Genomic DNA, 17,090 nt, shown 5'->3' on the forward strand with positions numbered 1-17,090 from the left:
TCATCCAAACTGTGCCAATAATTGTGGCCTAAATACTAAAATTCCTGAGCCCACCAAAATAACAAAAGCTGGAGCCCATATTTGATATGATTCTGTGTGCCTTGTTGAAAAAGACCTGTTTTAATCATTAGGTAAAATAAATTGTATTTAATTTGAGCCAATAAAAATATCATTTTTGCAAAGTTTAAAGTTTTAATATGTAACTTCCAGTAGCATATTTATGGAGAGTGTAGTGGGTATGTACTACACCTCCAGAACTTATATGACATCAGCAATTCTTCCAAAATCCTTGTCTTTTCTATTATTTCCACCTTGCACTAAGCACTGTTTAAAATATGACACTAAAGTCTTTAACCTTGGCCAGTTGCAGTCTCCAGAGAAGACCTATCAAGTTTTTGCTTCCAGTTCACCTCTGTCTTAGGACTTTACAGACTTGGGTTTTTCCTGGTTAATGAGTCACCATGGTAATGGTGGCTCCCTACATTCTTTCATGGCACCTTGGTGAATCCTTTAGTTACCAGCTCTGCTGAAATTAATCAACCACACTTTTAATACTTCAGCTTCACAGTCATTTGGGCAGCAGCCCAACCTTGAAAAGTTAACGTTGTAATCTGGATGCCTCCCATATTCAAATTCTCCAAGGTGAAATCTAGTAATCCATGTTTTTAACAGGCACTGTTTGTCATTCTGTTGTGGAAACAGGTTTGGGAATTATCTCAGAAAGACTCATGGCTCAGTGTGACCTAGAAATTTATCAAAGGGCACTGTCTACCCTGTTTTTCAGTGATAAATTACAATTATAATGAATGGTAGCTTTATACAAAGTCACATTGAAATTCCTCATGAAATACAGTATTTATGCATTTTATAGTCTTTTGAAATCTAAACTATTATGGGTAGATTTTAGAGAGGGATTGTATATTTTGCTGGCCAACTTTGAGTTCCTTTTATTAAAGAAAATTTAATTTTGGGGGGTCAAATGTCTATACTTATAGCACAGGAAAAATTGTTAGAAATCACCATGTCATATAATTCACCCTTCAGGAGAATGACTCATGGCAATCTTACATATGTAAAAGGTGATGTTAACAGATGTTTCAGAATATCTTTCAGTTCTGAAAATATAAAAGTCTCCTTACATTCTTATATGAAGTGAATCAAATGTTATTCCAAATGAAAAAACTTTAATATTAAGCATAAAATGAATAAACTTATCCTCAGGTTCCTTTAACATATCCTTTCCCTTTGGACATTGTAGCTTCCAGTAATGCTTGAATGAAGAAGACTTTGCAATATTGTCTTCCTGCTTACTGAACTATTAAGAGCAGTAATCGAATCTGTGAGTATGAGAGGGTTTTTGATCTATATCACTATTCCCAAATTACTTTTATTTTACTGTGTTAAAACAATTACTACAAATAAAACTAGGAATCTATTTACTAGAAGACATGAAATTCACTTTATTCTTCAATGATATGGTTGTAAACTCAACATGTGAGAAATGCATACATTCTGATAATATTGTGGATATGGGGATTATCATAGACCGTGTAGCTGGAACAATTCATTTTCTTAATCTTCTTCTCTTTTATGATCTATTTGAACATTATCTGAATTCCTAAGCAGTCACTATTCTAAGCAGTTCTTTCTTATCTCAGAAAAATAATTACTGTTGTAATTTATCAGCAATGATAACTAGGAATAAGAATTGTAAGAACTGTAGGAAATACTGAAATAAATTTAAATTAGTTTCATTTTTAATACGAATGCAGAAGACCTGTACACATAGCTTTCTCAATAACAAATGCTTTACTACTTGTAGAAACACAAATATTAGCAAGATTTTATAGTGGTAGCATCCACCATGAATTTCTAAGTTAATGGCAAATATGTCGATAAATATATTTTATATATTTCTTCAATTCCACATGGATTATAATGTCATATATCATATATGCACATAATCCTTCTGCCTCAGGATTCTGACTTAACCCTATCCCAGAAAGACTGAGGCAAAAGGATCATGAAATTTGTCATACATCATTGGCTACATAGCAATACTCTGCTTCAAAATTGAAGTAAACCCCAAATCTGTTATGTTATGTCTTAACTCCATAAGTTGATATTGACCTTGTCATATTGCTTTGACTCTCATTAAATGAAATGCCCTATTCATCTTTATTTAATATAGTACACTCATGTTATCATATTTTCTTATACTTTTATTTTAAAAGTACAAGTGCTAATATATATTAGTAGTAATCTGTTATCTTGTTTCATTGTTTGAAAGGTGGCAATGTAAGCTTCTAGCGAATGGTAATGTAACAATTAAGAAATGGGTTTGGGTAAGAGAATTTTGTTGTCCCAATTTATGGTGATTGGACACTATATATATTAAACATTAATGGCTTAGTGGGAATGACAACATTGTATAAGTAACAAAAGACTATTATAGTAAAGAAATTCCCTAGAAAAGTACCAATAATACCATTTCAAACAAGTAGTGTAGTCCAAGGATTGTTGCTTATACAAACATTCATATTGAAGACTGTTAATGCTATAAGTTGACCAATTAGGGAATGATAATTGTCTACCACCTTAATATAGCTCGTGATGTGAAGAATATATATCTTCATGTTTTAATTCATCAACTTTATTTTGCATAAATTAATAATAATACCAAATTTCTTTGAATTTCTATGTTTTATTTTTGATTTTGTTGGTTTTGTTCAGGAATTGCTTTTCAGAGATGAGTTGAAATTACATAGCATTTTTATATTTCTGGATTACTTTTCTGATATGAAATAACATCAGAAAAATAGTGGAAGACTAGACAAGTTTACAATGATATCAATGGATAAAACATAATTGAGTGTAGACTTCACACATGACATCATCAAAGAATTTCTACACAAAGTGGGTGAGGACAACATCTAGCTGAAAAATCAAATGGGAAGAGACTATCTAATATGTAACAGGGAAGGGGGAGCATTCAGTAACAAGTGCAATACTTCATGTGATGGAACTGAATAAAACTTTTAAGTGCTGCTAAAGAACACATAGCGTTCTCAGATAATAATTCCTATTGTCAAAGAGCTCAACGCTCCCTGTGTTTATGTATAAATTTGTCATGAGTCAAATTTAAAATACAAGTATAATACTCTTGTAAGTTGAAATATGGGTGAACACACTGCAAAAATAAAAAAGATCAACAGAAATGTCTTGTAAAACATGATAGGCATATATGTTATTTAAATATACCAAATATTAAAAGAATCTTAAAGGTGTGAACAGATAATATAGTATCATAATATAAATGCACAGTTCAGCCATAGCAATAAAATGATATAGAAAAGTCAGCAATGGGCATGATATATAAATCATGATTTGGTTCATACACAATCAGTTCTGTAACAGTTGCACAAAGTTCAGTGCCAAATGTTATGAAATAATTTTTTACCATCTAAACAAAATCAGTTGTTTTGGTATTTTCAAAAACTAAAACCTGCAGTGCTATATTGCTCCAAAGTTTAAAGTTAAAACATAAATATGCAGGTAAAAGGTAGATTCTATTTTATATAAGTTTAAATAAACCTTTTCTTCTGTAAGTAATTTTATCACAGCAATAGAAAATTATCTGCTCACTCTCAGAACTTTAAAGAATGACCAAAAAGCACATCAATAAATATTAACCCATAAAATGAACTATGTAACTTTAATTTGTTTATCTGTTTTGCATTTTAAAGGCACAAATAAAAACTAACATTGTCTGTAATGAGCCATATCTAATTCTGGTCATAAAAGATTAATTTCCATATGATAATCATAGATGTTTTTAAAATTGAAAACACATTTGCCACCATTTTAGCCAATATTTCCACATCTTGCCTCACAGAAATATTTGGAAACTATCCAAAGTCTGATCTGAATAGGACCATGTGACTGATCATGGAATTGATGTTATTAGGGTACTGTAATATAGTGACACGGGAGGAAAGCTCTCCATGCACACAATGCAGGACCCTTTCCAGAGTAATCACATCTCTGAGTGAGAAGAACATGTGTGTGAGGGTGAAGTAACAGTTCATCCTACTGTTCTGGACGTGTAATGTTACATATATCTGAATATGAAACTAAATATGCACTTATTTATCCACATGTTATTTCTAGAACAGTTCATGAATTATAGTTGGCATCTTCAATGTCAGAATGAACTCACATGAGCAGCAGGCCCACAGCAAAAGAAGTGAGATTTCATAGTCTCCACTTTCTGAAAACACTGAGTATTATAGTTTACCAAAAAGTAAATATCCAATTATATTACATGTGTGTATAAAGTGTAGTATCTAAACAGCCTCCTATAAAATCATCTTCCTTGTCTGCTTCAGAAAGACATGTAAATTGCCTGTTTGAATTATGAAGATGATCACTGATATTTTCATATATCAATCTATTCATAATAGCATTAAATTTTTCAGTTCCCAATTTTAATAGCTATTAAAAGCACAAATTCAGCCTAATTAAAAAAATATTGTCCCTCTTCTCCAACCATGGTGACATATAGGAAAATGAAATACCGTAAATTTATTCCTATATGCTTTGCTGGGTATTATAAACAACCTTTTAATAAAGATTTTTATGACAGTTTTAGAATGAGGTAGTGGATCTTATGACTTCAGTGATCAGTTATTAAAAACAATCAAAACTGAATGCTTATTTTGAGAAAAGCATCAACAAAATAAATTCTAGTAGAAAGAACCAACAGCGTTTTGAACATTCTTACATGAAATAACTTCACTTTAAAAAGAAATAAGCCATCCATTAAATTGCATACAAGTTAGGACATACTTCATAAGAAATTGGAACAAGTATGTAGGAAACCTATTCAAAAGTTTTCTTAGGTATTATTTACTGCACATTTGTTTTGTTAGGAAATACTAACCAATGTTTAAATTGTGTGTGCTAGTATATCTTAGCAGTTATATAATTCCAAATGACATACAATTTGTTTGAAATATAACTATTTAAATAAAGAAAATACTACAAACAGGATATAATAATCTTTTATTTTTTGAATTTTTTTGAATCAGTTATAACTTGAAGAAATGACTCTTTATATGTATGACGTGAAGTTTACCAAACCAGTAAGGCAGCATGAAAGGAAGCAGCCAAATATTATTTCAAAAGCTATCTCAGGATTAAATTGTATTCCTTTGTCACTAGAAAAATATGTTTTAAATATAACAATAACTCTATTCTGAAGGTTTATAAAATGCAGCCACAGAAATATATTTTGTCCTACACAGTGGAGGTTTAAATAAATACAAAAATAAAAATTTAATGGGTTAGAAAAGCCTGTGTAGAACATCGTGATTTTGCAATTAAGAAGAAAAATGATACAGTGATTTAATTTAGGAATTTAAAAGATTTTGAGTGTCTACCACTTCAAATCCTACACTATGCATTTTTTTCTTATACATGTACAATGTTTAGATGTGCATTGGTTAATTTATCAGAGCTAGTTAGTAATAAGCCTGAGCTATCAGCTAAGCGTTTATAATTAATACAAGCTTCAGTGTATTTATTTGGGAGTTGCAGGCAGTACAGAAATTTCTGCGTACATAGATTTTATAACACTGTCATTAAATTAAAAGGCATTTGAGTTGTTTTAAGTCAGAAACTCGTAATAAAATAACTGAATCCTTTTCCTGGCTTAAACTTGATGGAATGTATACATGTACTGAACACAGTGCCCCCTAATAATGTACACTTATTATCTTTATTAAAGATGATGTCACATAGATAAAATTAATAGAAAAGTAAAATTCATAGATTTAGTATTTATTCACTAAATTTATAGGTAGAATGCCTGCTAATATTTAAGCCTACTTATATGCATGCTTATGTACAAATTGCACAATTGTATATAAATGTAAAAAATCATAAAATCCTTTAAAATTTAGCAATTCACTTCATAAAACATAATAAAACCCATTACAATTTAGCAATTCACTTAACTAATGGAACAAGGCACAAAGAAGTTGGCATAACCAGCCAATTTAGAAAGGCAGATAATAAAAAGAGTAAGACAAAAAACTCTACTAGGTGAGTAGAGTTAGATGGTTATATAAATACATACAGCCTAATGTATAAGAGAGCACCAAAAGAAGTACATCTAAAATATTTGTAAATTCAGAGACAATGGATTGGAATTGCCAAGATGGAACACAACTGTTTGAAAGAAAAGAACACTTTTAAGCACACTGAAAGTAGGTAGTTGCTGGGTGTGGTGGTGCACGCCTTTGATCCCAGCACTTGGGAGGCTAACGTCTACAGTGGGAGGTCCAGGACAGCCAGGGTTACACTGAGAAACACTGTCTTGAAAAACCAAGCAAAACAAACAGAAAACAATGACAACAAAAACAGAAGAAAAGAAAGTAGGCAGCATTTCAGTATTTATTAAGAGTATTGTGAAAGAGGCCACCAGAGCAAAAGAGTACACAAAGTATCCTCTGATAACCTGGTCCTGGGAAAAATAAGCATTGTCAACTCTGGCTTGCCTTTTCTAGCTGCATATGACCATTTTGTGGTTAATCTGCCAGGCTACTTAAGGTTTTGTAATTTACTAAGTTTCTCAAGATAATTAAAGAATTAAACTTTAAAGTCCTGCATTTATAAGCTTAACCATCAATTGAATAATATCCATGAGATCATTCATTATTTCTATTTGTATAAATATGTTCATATTTAATTCTATTAGGGTTTCACTGTGGAAATTAATAGCTGTATGACTTAATGTAATGACCAAGAATAGAAATAATTAGGAAAAATGCAAACTCTACAATAAGTTTGAGAAAGTCAGCACTCTAAAAGAAATTTTAAACATTCCTAACAGCAAAATTCAGAGAGACAGATGGATCTCTGTGAGTTCAAGGCCAGCATGGTCTACAGAGTGAGTTCCAGGAAAGGCTTCAAGGCTACAGAGAAACCCTGTCTAGAAAAACACACAAACACACACACACACACACACACACAAAGCAGAATTTCACCTTTGACACTACCACTATAAGTAACTGTGAAAACAGTAGTTAGCTAATTAGAAGTTCCTAAAGTGAAACTCTGTAGCAATTCTTATAATACCTGCTTTTGAATTTAGATAAAGTTATTTTCTTATTAAACACAAAATCCAATGAGATAATTTTCATTTTTGGGAAACCAAGTACTGAATGACTTATTATACATGATAATCTTCTGAATTTAATCTCTTTCAGTAACAATAAATATGTCAATAGTTTAGCATGTGCTTTAGTGATCTAATGATCTGCTAGCCAGGTGAACTTTCTTCACACAAATGACTAATCCATTTTTTGTTTAAAAATGGAATTTATTTGAACATGATCATTTACTATTTAACCCAGTATTTCACTGGAATAGAAACTTTTATTGTATGGTCTAAAAATAATAGGTGCCTCCCAGATGTGAAACTCTATGGAAATATAAGTATCTTCCCAAAGATACATGAAGCAAGTAAAGGGTGGGGGTGGGGCACGACATTTTGAAAGAGCCAATTAAAGACATTGAGTCTGCAATAAAGCTAGTACAATCTTTTAAACTTACAAAATTTAAAAGACAGAACAGTTAAAAGCTGTACCAGTTTGCATAAATGAGAAACATTCTAGGAATAATGGCTAATGTGTACATGCTAGAAATACATCAAACATTTCTGCTTTATGTATCTTGATGTGTGAAATGGGCCAACTACAGAAAATTAAGGCACACCAATATTCAATTCACAGCAAAATAATAAAATTAATTGTTTTAGCTCTGACATCATCCTGTCTCAGCTGCTAAGAAGGGAGAAGAAGAAGAGATGTGAGAAGGAAAGTAGGATATCAACAGGATAGGAGGGAGAGGAAACATCTATTTAAAATCAAGCAAAACATAATTGTGAGTGAAGACAGAATCCAGGTAATTCACTCAGTTTCTTCAACTTCCGTTAGTGAGTTTGGAACAACTTAAAGATACTGAGCTGTCTTAAGCTCCGGGGAAGTCCTGACAGCGGGTGACAGGATATGAGAATAAACATTCATTTCTACTCTGTATGCTCCCAGAAAACAAAACATAGCTATATCCACACAAAGGACAGTAAATTCCCCTTCCACATACGGAGTTGGGAAGACATAAATAAAAATTTTACTGAGTTCTTCCGTAGCCTACACTATAACTTCCAAAATAATGAACGTGCACACACATAGCATTGGTGGATAGAAGATCTAATGAGTAAATAGTAAGAGCATATGCATAGCTTGTGATCATGTTAGACTTGGTTAGGAACACACACACACACACACACACACACACACAGTACATTTTACAGTCTGACTGAAAAAAACAAGATTTGAATTAATCTATACATGACACATTGGACATAGGAATGGGCCTTTACAGACTTAAACATTCTGATAATGCAATGTTGTCAAAAATGACGAACATGTGTTCATTTTACATCTTCATGATTGCAGTGTGGAGAGTTTGATGAACAAAGTTGAGAATTGTTTTCAAGTTCATGTCTCTCATGCCTCATGTGGGGGAATTATCAATCACTCCCCAGTACATTGTTTCAGCTACAATCCTAATACATAGTTCATTGCTTGAACCTGTAACAAAGTCAAATTAGAAACACTATATGAAAACAAGCAACAATTTCACTGGTATTTTTATTAACTACTGAATATTTTAGCATGGCTTACTCTTTCACAGAGTTATATATGGAATAGAGTTTCTCATTAAAACACACAAAACATCATTAATGGTCAGAAAGAAGTCATCCGAGTTACGTTGACAACAGCAGGACATCGCCCAGAGTTGTTTCAGAGTCCTGGCTGTGGTTGGAGCTAATGCCTGTGTCTGAATCGGTGTCATTTGTGTATGTGCTGAATGCCCTTTGAGTTAGTGGAGGAATCTCCGCACTGCTGCAGGCAGCCTCAGCTTCCTTTCCTTTGTTTTCTTTAAACTGGCATCCATCTTTGTTGCTAAGGTGAAATGAACTGAACTCCTTGGCCAGGAGTTCGTATTCTCTTGCTTTCATCTGAAGCAATGAGTCACTGTATTTAATCTCTTTCTGGATGCCACTCAAGTGAGAGTGGATTTTCAAACCTGCTTTCATACTCTTCTCCAAATCGCACTTCACGTTTTCTAAATCAGAGTTTTCGAGTTCACAGGCAGCTCTCCCCTCTGTATCTTCACTTCCATCGAAGCTCAAGCTCTTCACCTCTCTCTCAATTTCAGCCGAGAGCTTTTCGATGAGCACTCTGTAGTATTGTAGCCTTTCTTCCATCTGAGCCATCACCTCACCGTCGTTCAGGTCCACCAGAGCCTGGCTGTCTTCAGGTTGAAAGTCTAGCATTTGCTCATTTTCACTAAACCTGGGCATTAAATATGCCTCCTGAACGTAATTGTCCCCATCATTTCCGACCCGGTCCAAGTGGATCTTAGCTTCACATTTCTCAATTTCCATATCTAACTCTTTCATTCTTTGTACTTGTTGGTGAATAGTGTGGTCCTGAGAAATAATTAGATGAACCAAAGTCTCCATATTGTCCCTATCATGAGAAACCATGTCCTGCTTAATTTTAGCCAGTTTCCGGAAGGTTTTCCTGACGATTCGTTTTTGTTTATCCGGTGGTAAAGTTTTCATGTAATTCGCTGGGCTGAGCTCCCAAGGCTTTTCACTATTTTGCACTAGTTTGGTTTCTGCTGTCCTCCACAGTGGAACTGGGAGAAAGGCATCTGTTTTAACCAACACAAACTGCATGTTGGCTTGCTCATCTCCCCAAGCCTTCCACAGTTTCAGGATCCTCGTCAACGGAGGAAGGGCCCTCTCTGAGCCCCTCCACTTCTCCACAATGCAGTAGTCACTGGCCTTGCCCAGCAGAAATCGTTTCTCTCCAAATGTAGCCTCATGTTCCTCCAGCAAAGCCTGGATGACATCGGTGGAGGTGGTGCGTTTAGTTAATCCACAGACAATCTTTTCCTCTTGGCAAACCCAAACCACAATTTCCTTCTCCTCAGAATCCATGTCTTTAGTTGGAGATCTAAAAGGAAAACAGAGTATTATATTTCTGTCATCGTCTGTGTAAACTTAGAATGATGGTTTAGTATTAATGCCTTTTCTTGCCTCTACTTTTAATGAGGGACATACTTCGAAGTTGTGACTACAGAGTAGGAAGATATGCTCTAATATATAAATGCAAAACTTCTTGATTTTTATTCAAATGATTTTTCAGCTGGTTTTGGATAGGACAAATTGTCACTGAAAAACAAGTAGATATTTATTTAATCTTTTAAAATTAGTCTTGATATGCTTGCAGAAATGATACAGTGACAATAATGACAGCATGACATAAGAAGACATAGGATGAGGCGTTTCCCTTTTAACTGGAGTCTTTAGAGTAAAAACAGAGAAATAAATGTAGAAATGGTCAGATTAAGTACTTCATAGAGTCAAAACAGTTGGCTCTGTGTGATATATTTATTCAATGTAGCCATACTTTCATTGAGTGAGTGTTTATTCATACTCTTTACAAGGATGGCTGACATTACTGCACAAATGGGAATAGCAATGAACAAAGAAGATGGCTATGTGGGAATCTGTTACAAAAGCAGTATCATGTATCAGGTTTTGCATTGCTGTGACAAAATAGCTGGCATAGACCACTCAAGGAAGGAAGGATTCATTCACAGTTTCAGAGGCTTCATTCTGGTACTTCGTTCCAAACACTAGGGAAGAATATCATAGGAGGGCAAGGGACATGGGAGACAGGAAATAGAAAGACAGTTTATAATGTGATCAATAAAAAACAAAACAGATTACTAACTGAAAAGAATCACAGCTCTAAAGACATACTGCAATGACCAACTTCCTTCACCCAGGCCCACCTCCCAGCAGCCTAACAATTGTGTTCGGGAAAGGATGAAAAGATGATGGTTTACAGGACTATTATTTTAGACACAGAAATAATAGGAAGTGATTTGAGTGGGAGCATGCATGTCCATAGTTTTAATAGCATTTCCTCTTTTTCCTATTGAGGGGACTGGTACATTAGTTTGGATTTTTTGCTAACAAAATCCTTGAAACAAACTTTCTAAAGGGGAGAAAAGTTTGTGGTAGCTCACATTCTAAATTTGCAAGACTCAGGGATTTCACCCAATGAAGACTTATTGCTGCTAAAAATCCCAAGGTAGCACAGAACATTCTATGGCAAGACATGGAGAAGGTACATGGCCATGTGCAGCCACTCCCTAGTCTTGCATAAATGACTATATGCAACCTTAATCACCTCCCTAATGTCATATTTCTGAACACCATAGTTACATAAAGTATACATCCCCTTATTACTGTAAATATATGGCAGAAATAAATCCCTGTGTGGATTCAAATGCAAATTATAATATAAAGGAGTGTTTATCCACAGGGGTATAAAAATCAGTTTTCTTGAGTTCAAAAGCAAGGCAACTATACAATTGCTAATAGTCTCTCTGGAGAACTGTTAAAACCATATATCCATTGTAAGTATAAATCACATGAACTGTGTCTTTCATAATACCTTTCTAAAGAATGCTAGCAAACCAGTGATATAATTTATTTGCCAATGTGATTTATGATGATGCCATGAAATGTATAAGTAGAAAGCGATTTGTGGTGCAAGTTAAGGCAAATTCATTCACCACTTTTCGTAATAATCCTTAAGCGTGTACTCAATGAAGAAGTTACAGAAGACATTGTTACCATTTCATTCAACACTTAGAATGTATAGTGTTTATGTTTTAGTAGCAAAACTCACTAAAGCTATTCTACAGATCTTGTCACATGAGATATTCTTCTCACTTTAACTACTGGCTTCTGAGATGAAGTAGAAGGAAATCAATAACAATAAAGAACCATAAAAGATCAAAATCATTTCCTAGCAGAGGATTTAGTAAAATAGAATATTGAACCGTAGAAAGGAGAATTTTATAACATCAGTCAAAATCTATACTGGATTTTGGTAATTCTTCTCTAAAATGTTTTCACTCAGTAACTCATATTAAATAAAATAGTTTTAAAAGAAATATGGTAGTTTGACTATGCTTATACTCCATTGGGTACTTATATGCCACACAAATTGTGTTAGAATTCAGAACAACAAAAACATCATATTCTTACCAATAGAGAAAAATGCACAGCAATGTCCTTAATAAAAACAAGTATGTTCTCAAACAAAATGATTGACCAATTACTACCTGTGTTATGGAAATACAGTATAAATGATTTATACGTTTACAAGTTTTAGCCATGTACATACAATACTCAAAATTACTGCAAATGCTTTTATACTTTGCAGTTAGGCACTGTTTACCTCAGCTTTGATAACTTTAAAAGAAGCAACTCATTCTGCATTTTTGTTTAATTACAACATGTGTATATATGGTATTTTCATAGAAACATAAAATATAAACTTTAGTTTTTTTCTTAGTTATCAGCATTCACTAATAGTACAAATAGCTATAATGTTTAAGCAAAGAAATAATTTATGCTATTCTTTTAAATGTTTGGGGTTTGCAGCAATCTATTCAATATATGTAACATTGGGTCAGAAAAACGGCTGGATGCCCATTTGAGTTTAATGACCATCCCCAGAATCCACATGGTAAAAGTACAGAACTGACTCTTACAAATTATTCTTTTACCTCTACATACCTAAAGTATCTTGCACCCCCACACACACCTATATCCCTGCATGAACACCAAAAGCAAATAAAATAACCAATTTAAAACATACAACATTGCAAATCATAACAATGAAATATAAGGAACTTGAAATATTCTGGACATTCTTCTCATATCTGCTATGTATTAAATCGTTTAATTATTTCAGTTTTAGAAGGGCAACAGATATTAATCTCAATTCACACATGAAAAATAAAAAGCATGTGGATATAATGTTTAGATATTAGATGTTTTAGACATGTGGATCAAATAAATAAAAATTGTGCTATTTTTATTCAATGTTATTGTGAAAACATTGTCTTCTGAGAGCAAAGGACTTACAGAGTTGACTGCATAGCACTCAGTTCATCTAGAAGTCCTTCTCTTATTGCAGGGGAAAGTGCACAGGAATATGTTAATGTCTATAGCACTTTTAAAAGATTACTCATGTCTCTAAGCTGATAGAGTAGTGATGATTTTCTAGTTGCTTTTGGCACCTCTGTTAGCTGACAAATCATGTAAATTTAAAAAAAAAGCAAACAAAACATAGCCGTTCCTGTTCCCATTTTAGTTCTGGTCTTCAGTGGTGGATGCTATCTGACCTGTGAGTTCTTCAGCCCTACATTATAGGTATGGATGTCACTGAAAAGTAAGGAACAGAGATTGCATTTTATGAAATGTCTTGATGACGTGCATGGCCATGCCCCAACATCCACAACTCCTACACCAATGGAGATGTTTCCTACTTTGGAATGATCAGTTTCTTACATATTGAGTTTTCCCTATTCCCAAAGACTGCTAATTTTTAGCTTTTGTCATCAAGCTGCAACAATATTCATTACATGCAATGCAGAAAATTTTATTTATTTCATATTACATATAAAACAATTGGGGACTTTATTATACTCTCATAATCTCACTGGCTCTTAGCCCTTTTTAATATTTTTTCCAAACATCCAACCAATGTTTATGCATTTTCCAAGGTCAACTATTACAAAATATTTGGGGGAATTTTTACAGTCATTATTCAAATAAAGTTTTGTAAGTTCTGCAACTTGACTTAACACATTTAAATGTAATTACCACTCATTATTAATTTAGGTAATAAATCATTCACAGCTTGCATATGCTTTGACATATCTACAGGATATTTCGTAGCTAACTTAGGATTTTGAAAATGAGTTGTTTTATGATACTGTTCTGACTTTGTATTCACCCACTTGACAAATATTTCCTAATCACCTTTTCTATGGGAACGGTATGTGATACAAAGACAGGGGTGATTTACAAGACTGCCTCTGGCACACTGTGGGAACCAGGTGTAGGCTTGGAATTAGAATACTATTAGTGACAGTTCTACTCTAAGTTCCTTAGTATATGATGTATATTCAAGTGCTATGCTGCTATAAAATAATGATGATCTTTATTGTTTCATAAATTTAAAAAAATTTAAATTAAAAGAGTCAAACTAAGGATTCACAAACATTAAACCAAATTAGAATCCTTAATATTTCATTTAAAAATAATTGTGTCCTTTGAATATTGCAAAATTTAGTCATTTTATATGGATAAAAAAACTTAACACCAAAACTTTAGCAAGAAAGGCTTGTTTCTTAATTTTTAGCTTAGGCTGGCGTTCGGGCCTAGAGTACTAATTTTTGGATATGTGCTACCTGTTGAAAGTCATGCCATCTACAAATATATACATGGCAAAAGGTTGAAAATACAAACACAATGTGATAACTTGGTTTGCGGTGCATTATAATAAATAGTGCTTATCTAGTGAATGCAATTGTAGTGGTTGAGACCCATGGCTAATGTAGCAGGGGTCTGAAAATAAAAATATTTAAATACATAACATGTCTGAGATTGTATTTTGTGTTGGTTTTGCTTTCTGGTTGGTTTTGGATAGTATTAATCAGATTCTATTGCTGTGACAGAATGCCTGAGAAAACAGCTCAAGAAGAGAATGATTTATTTTGGCTCATGTTTTAAGAAACTACGACCCATGGCCAGGTGGCTCCATTATGTCTCAGAATTGGTAAGGTAAATCATCGTGGTGGAAAGGGTTCAATGGAGCAAAGATGTCCATCTCATGGTAGCCAAGAAGCAGATAGCCAAAGGAAAGAGTCAGACACCAGGTGCAGACATCAAGGGCATGCCCCAAATGTTCCATCGCCTCCTTAACATATGTCTATGAACACGCAATACAATGCCGGTTAATGTACAAATGAGATGAGAACCCTTAATATCCAATGAATTTTTAATGACTCGAGCCACAAGTACATTTGTAAGGCATTTCATGCACTAACTTACAGGTTCTACGCACATTGCAACAGTTAACATTTTTGATTTAGAATACCTCATGGTCGAATGATTCAGTTCTAGTTGGTACTTGTATCTCAATGGCTTGGCACTATTTGTTAAGAAAATTACCCCCAATATAACTACATTATTCTCTCTTTTGGATGCACAATATTGACTGTAAGATATTTTATGTGCTGTCTGTCATCAAAAAGAAATACAACATATTTATTCATTGATAATTAAATTTAGAGCCACAAATTTCACACAATTTGGATGGGTTGGCTTAGAAATTCAACATTCATACTATCAAACATTCCATTGAATAACTGCTGTGAACAAAGCATGTGGAGATAAATTAAAAACATAAGTCTTTATAAAATTAAGTGAAATATTATCTATGGCATGGCAATGTCATATGAAGACCCATAAATTATGTCTTTATACAAAATGCTGCATGTAAATCAGAAGAAGCTGAAAATAAATGAATAAACTGCATCTATTTTTAGTTATCCAAATAGACCACACTTTGAAATTGGTGCTTAGAATTAAGAAACAGATTTCCTTAAAAGAATATAGCAGACAATATAGTTGAATATGAATATATAAAACTTACCAGTACAGCTGTTTACTTCACAGAGAACCAAATCTCTAAACAAGAAGAATCAGTAGAAATAACTAAGAGTAGTTACTTCACACATTATGTTTATCAATCAAGTGTTGCATATAAACATCATGATATAATCCATACGTTATAATAACATTTAGATCTCTGGAAACATTTTAGCCATTGTGCACTTGAAGGGTTTGAAATCAAGTGTTTTTGTCACTTGAACCTCTGAAGAACAAGTCTTCATGCTTGAAATTCAGATACTTTTTCAGGTCCTTTGTAGTAGTGACATTTGTTCTGGAAATTGTGATAATCTTATTGTAAGACAGTAAGCTGCAAAGCATTGGGAAAGCATTAGTGCTGACTGGTACCCAAGGCCAGACTCCAATTCTTTGTTATTACTATAAACTATCTTTAGGCTAAAGAGTCTTTGGATGATCTTCCACACCAGAATACTTTTCATGTCAGAACACATTGTCAATATCTGCAGATATTACTAGTTTATACGTCAGTTGCCACACGCTATTGACATCTACTTCTAAAGGCCAGTAACACAATATCCTACAATTCACGAAAGGGTCCCTTACAGAAAGAATTATCTTGTCTAAAATGCCATTGACTCTATTTAAAGCACAGGCTTTTCAATTGTGAATCAAGGCACCATATTGGTCTTGAGGTAACTGAATGCAAGGGGTAAAAAACTGGCAGTAATAAAAGTTTTTCTAATGTTCAATACCCCAAATTACTTACAATCAAGCATACAATGAGTCCAAGTTATTTCAATGTGGTATTGGTTCTGAACACACAAGCTTACTTGTCACCATGTATGGTGACACTCAGTCCACACAACAGTAACTGTTGCTATGAGAAACACCTGCCTCAGATTTAACACTAATGAGTACTGGAAACTGTAGTGTTTTTTTAACCTTAGAAAGTTTTTTTAAAATACAGTAATTTAATTATCAAAACAGACTTTTAATATGCTCCTACCAAAATTGTTGAGCATGTATCAGAAAGAATATCTTTGCATTGTGCTGATTAGAATGTTCAATTTCAAATCCTCCTTTTTGAGTGTCTGACTTCAATTTCATAAAAGTTATATGAATTTTGACATAGGGTGAAGACAGACTTTTAACAGTTTCTGAAATATTTCCTATGATGTGTTTATGAGAAACTGTGCTGTCAATATTGATGATTGTAACTAAATGCCTGTCAAACCTGAAAAGTTTACTCCACATCCTATGTAAATATTTTTAAATTTTAATTATTTTTTCATTTTTTGTTTCTCAGGACACAGTTTCTCTGTGTAACCACCTGGCCTGTCCTAGAACTTGCTTTGTGGACTGGGCTGATCTCAGTCTCAGAGATCTGCTTGCTTCTGTCTCCTGAGTGCTGTGATAAAGATGTGTGACAACACAACCTGACTTA

The 17,090-nt window shown here is 33.6% G+C and overlaps 1 protein-coding gene across 2 annotated transcripts in view; it reads right to left on the bottom strand.

Annotated features, from left to right (window-relative positions):
* Nucleotides 1-5,047: 5,047 nt before the first annotated feature.
* Nucleotides 5,048-17,090, bottom strand: part of Rassf9 (Ras association domain family member 9) — a 32,273-nt gene continuing 20,230 nt past the window's right edge. The window contains exons 2-3 of one of the 2 annotated variants that reach the window (XM_040754976.1): nucleotides 15,669-15,703; nucleotides 5,048-10,094 (exon numbers count right to left, since the gene is read on the bottom strand). In XM_040754976.1, the coding sequence (XP_040610910.1) occupies nucleotides 8,834-10,078 (1,245 nt within the window). In that variant the 5' untranslated portion in view covers nucleotides 10,079-10,094; nucleotides 15,669-15,703 and the 3' untranslated portion in view covers nucleotides 5,048-8,833. The remainder of the gene's footprint in view (nucleotides 10,095-15,668; nucleotides 15,704-17,090) is intronic. The other variant, XM_005068032.4, reaches the window with a different exon arrangement.

Source organism: Mesocricetus auratus, unplaced genomic scaffold (assembly GCF_017639785.1).
Source record: "Mesocricetus auratus isolate SY011 unplaced genomic scaffold, BCM_Maur_2.0 Super-Scaffold_100011, whole genome shotgun sequence".
In the NCBI taxonomy this organism is placed as follows: Eukaryota; Metazoa; Chordata; class Mammalia; order Rodentia; family Cricetidae; genus Mesocricetus; species Mesocricetus auratus.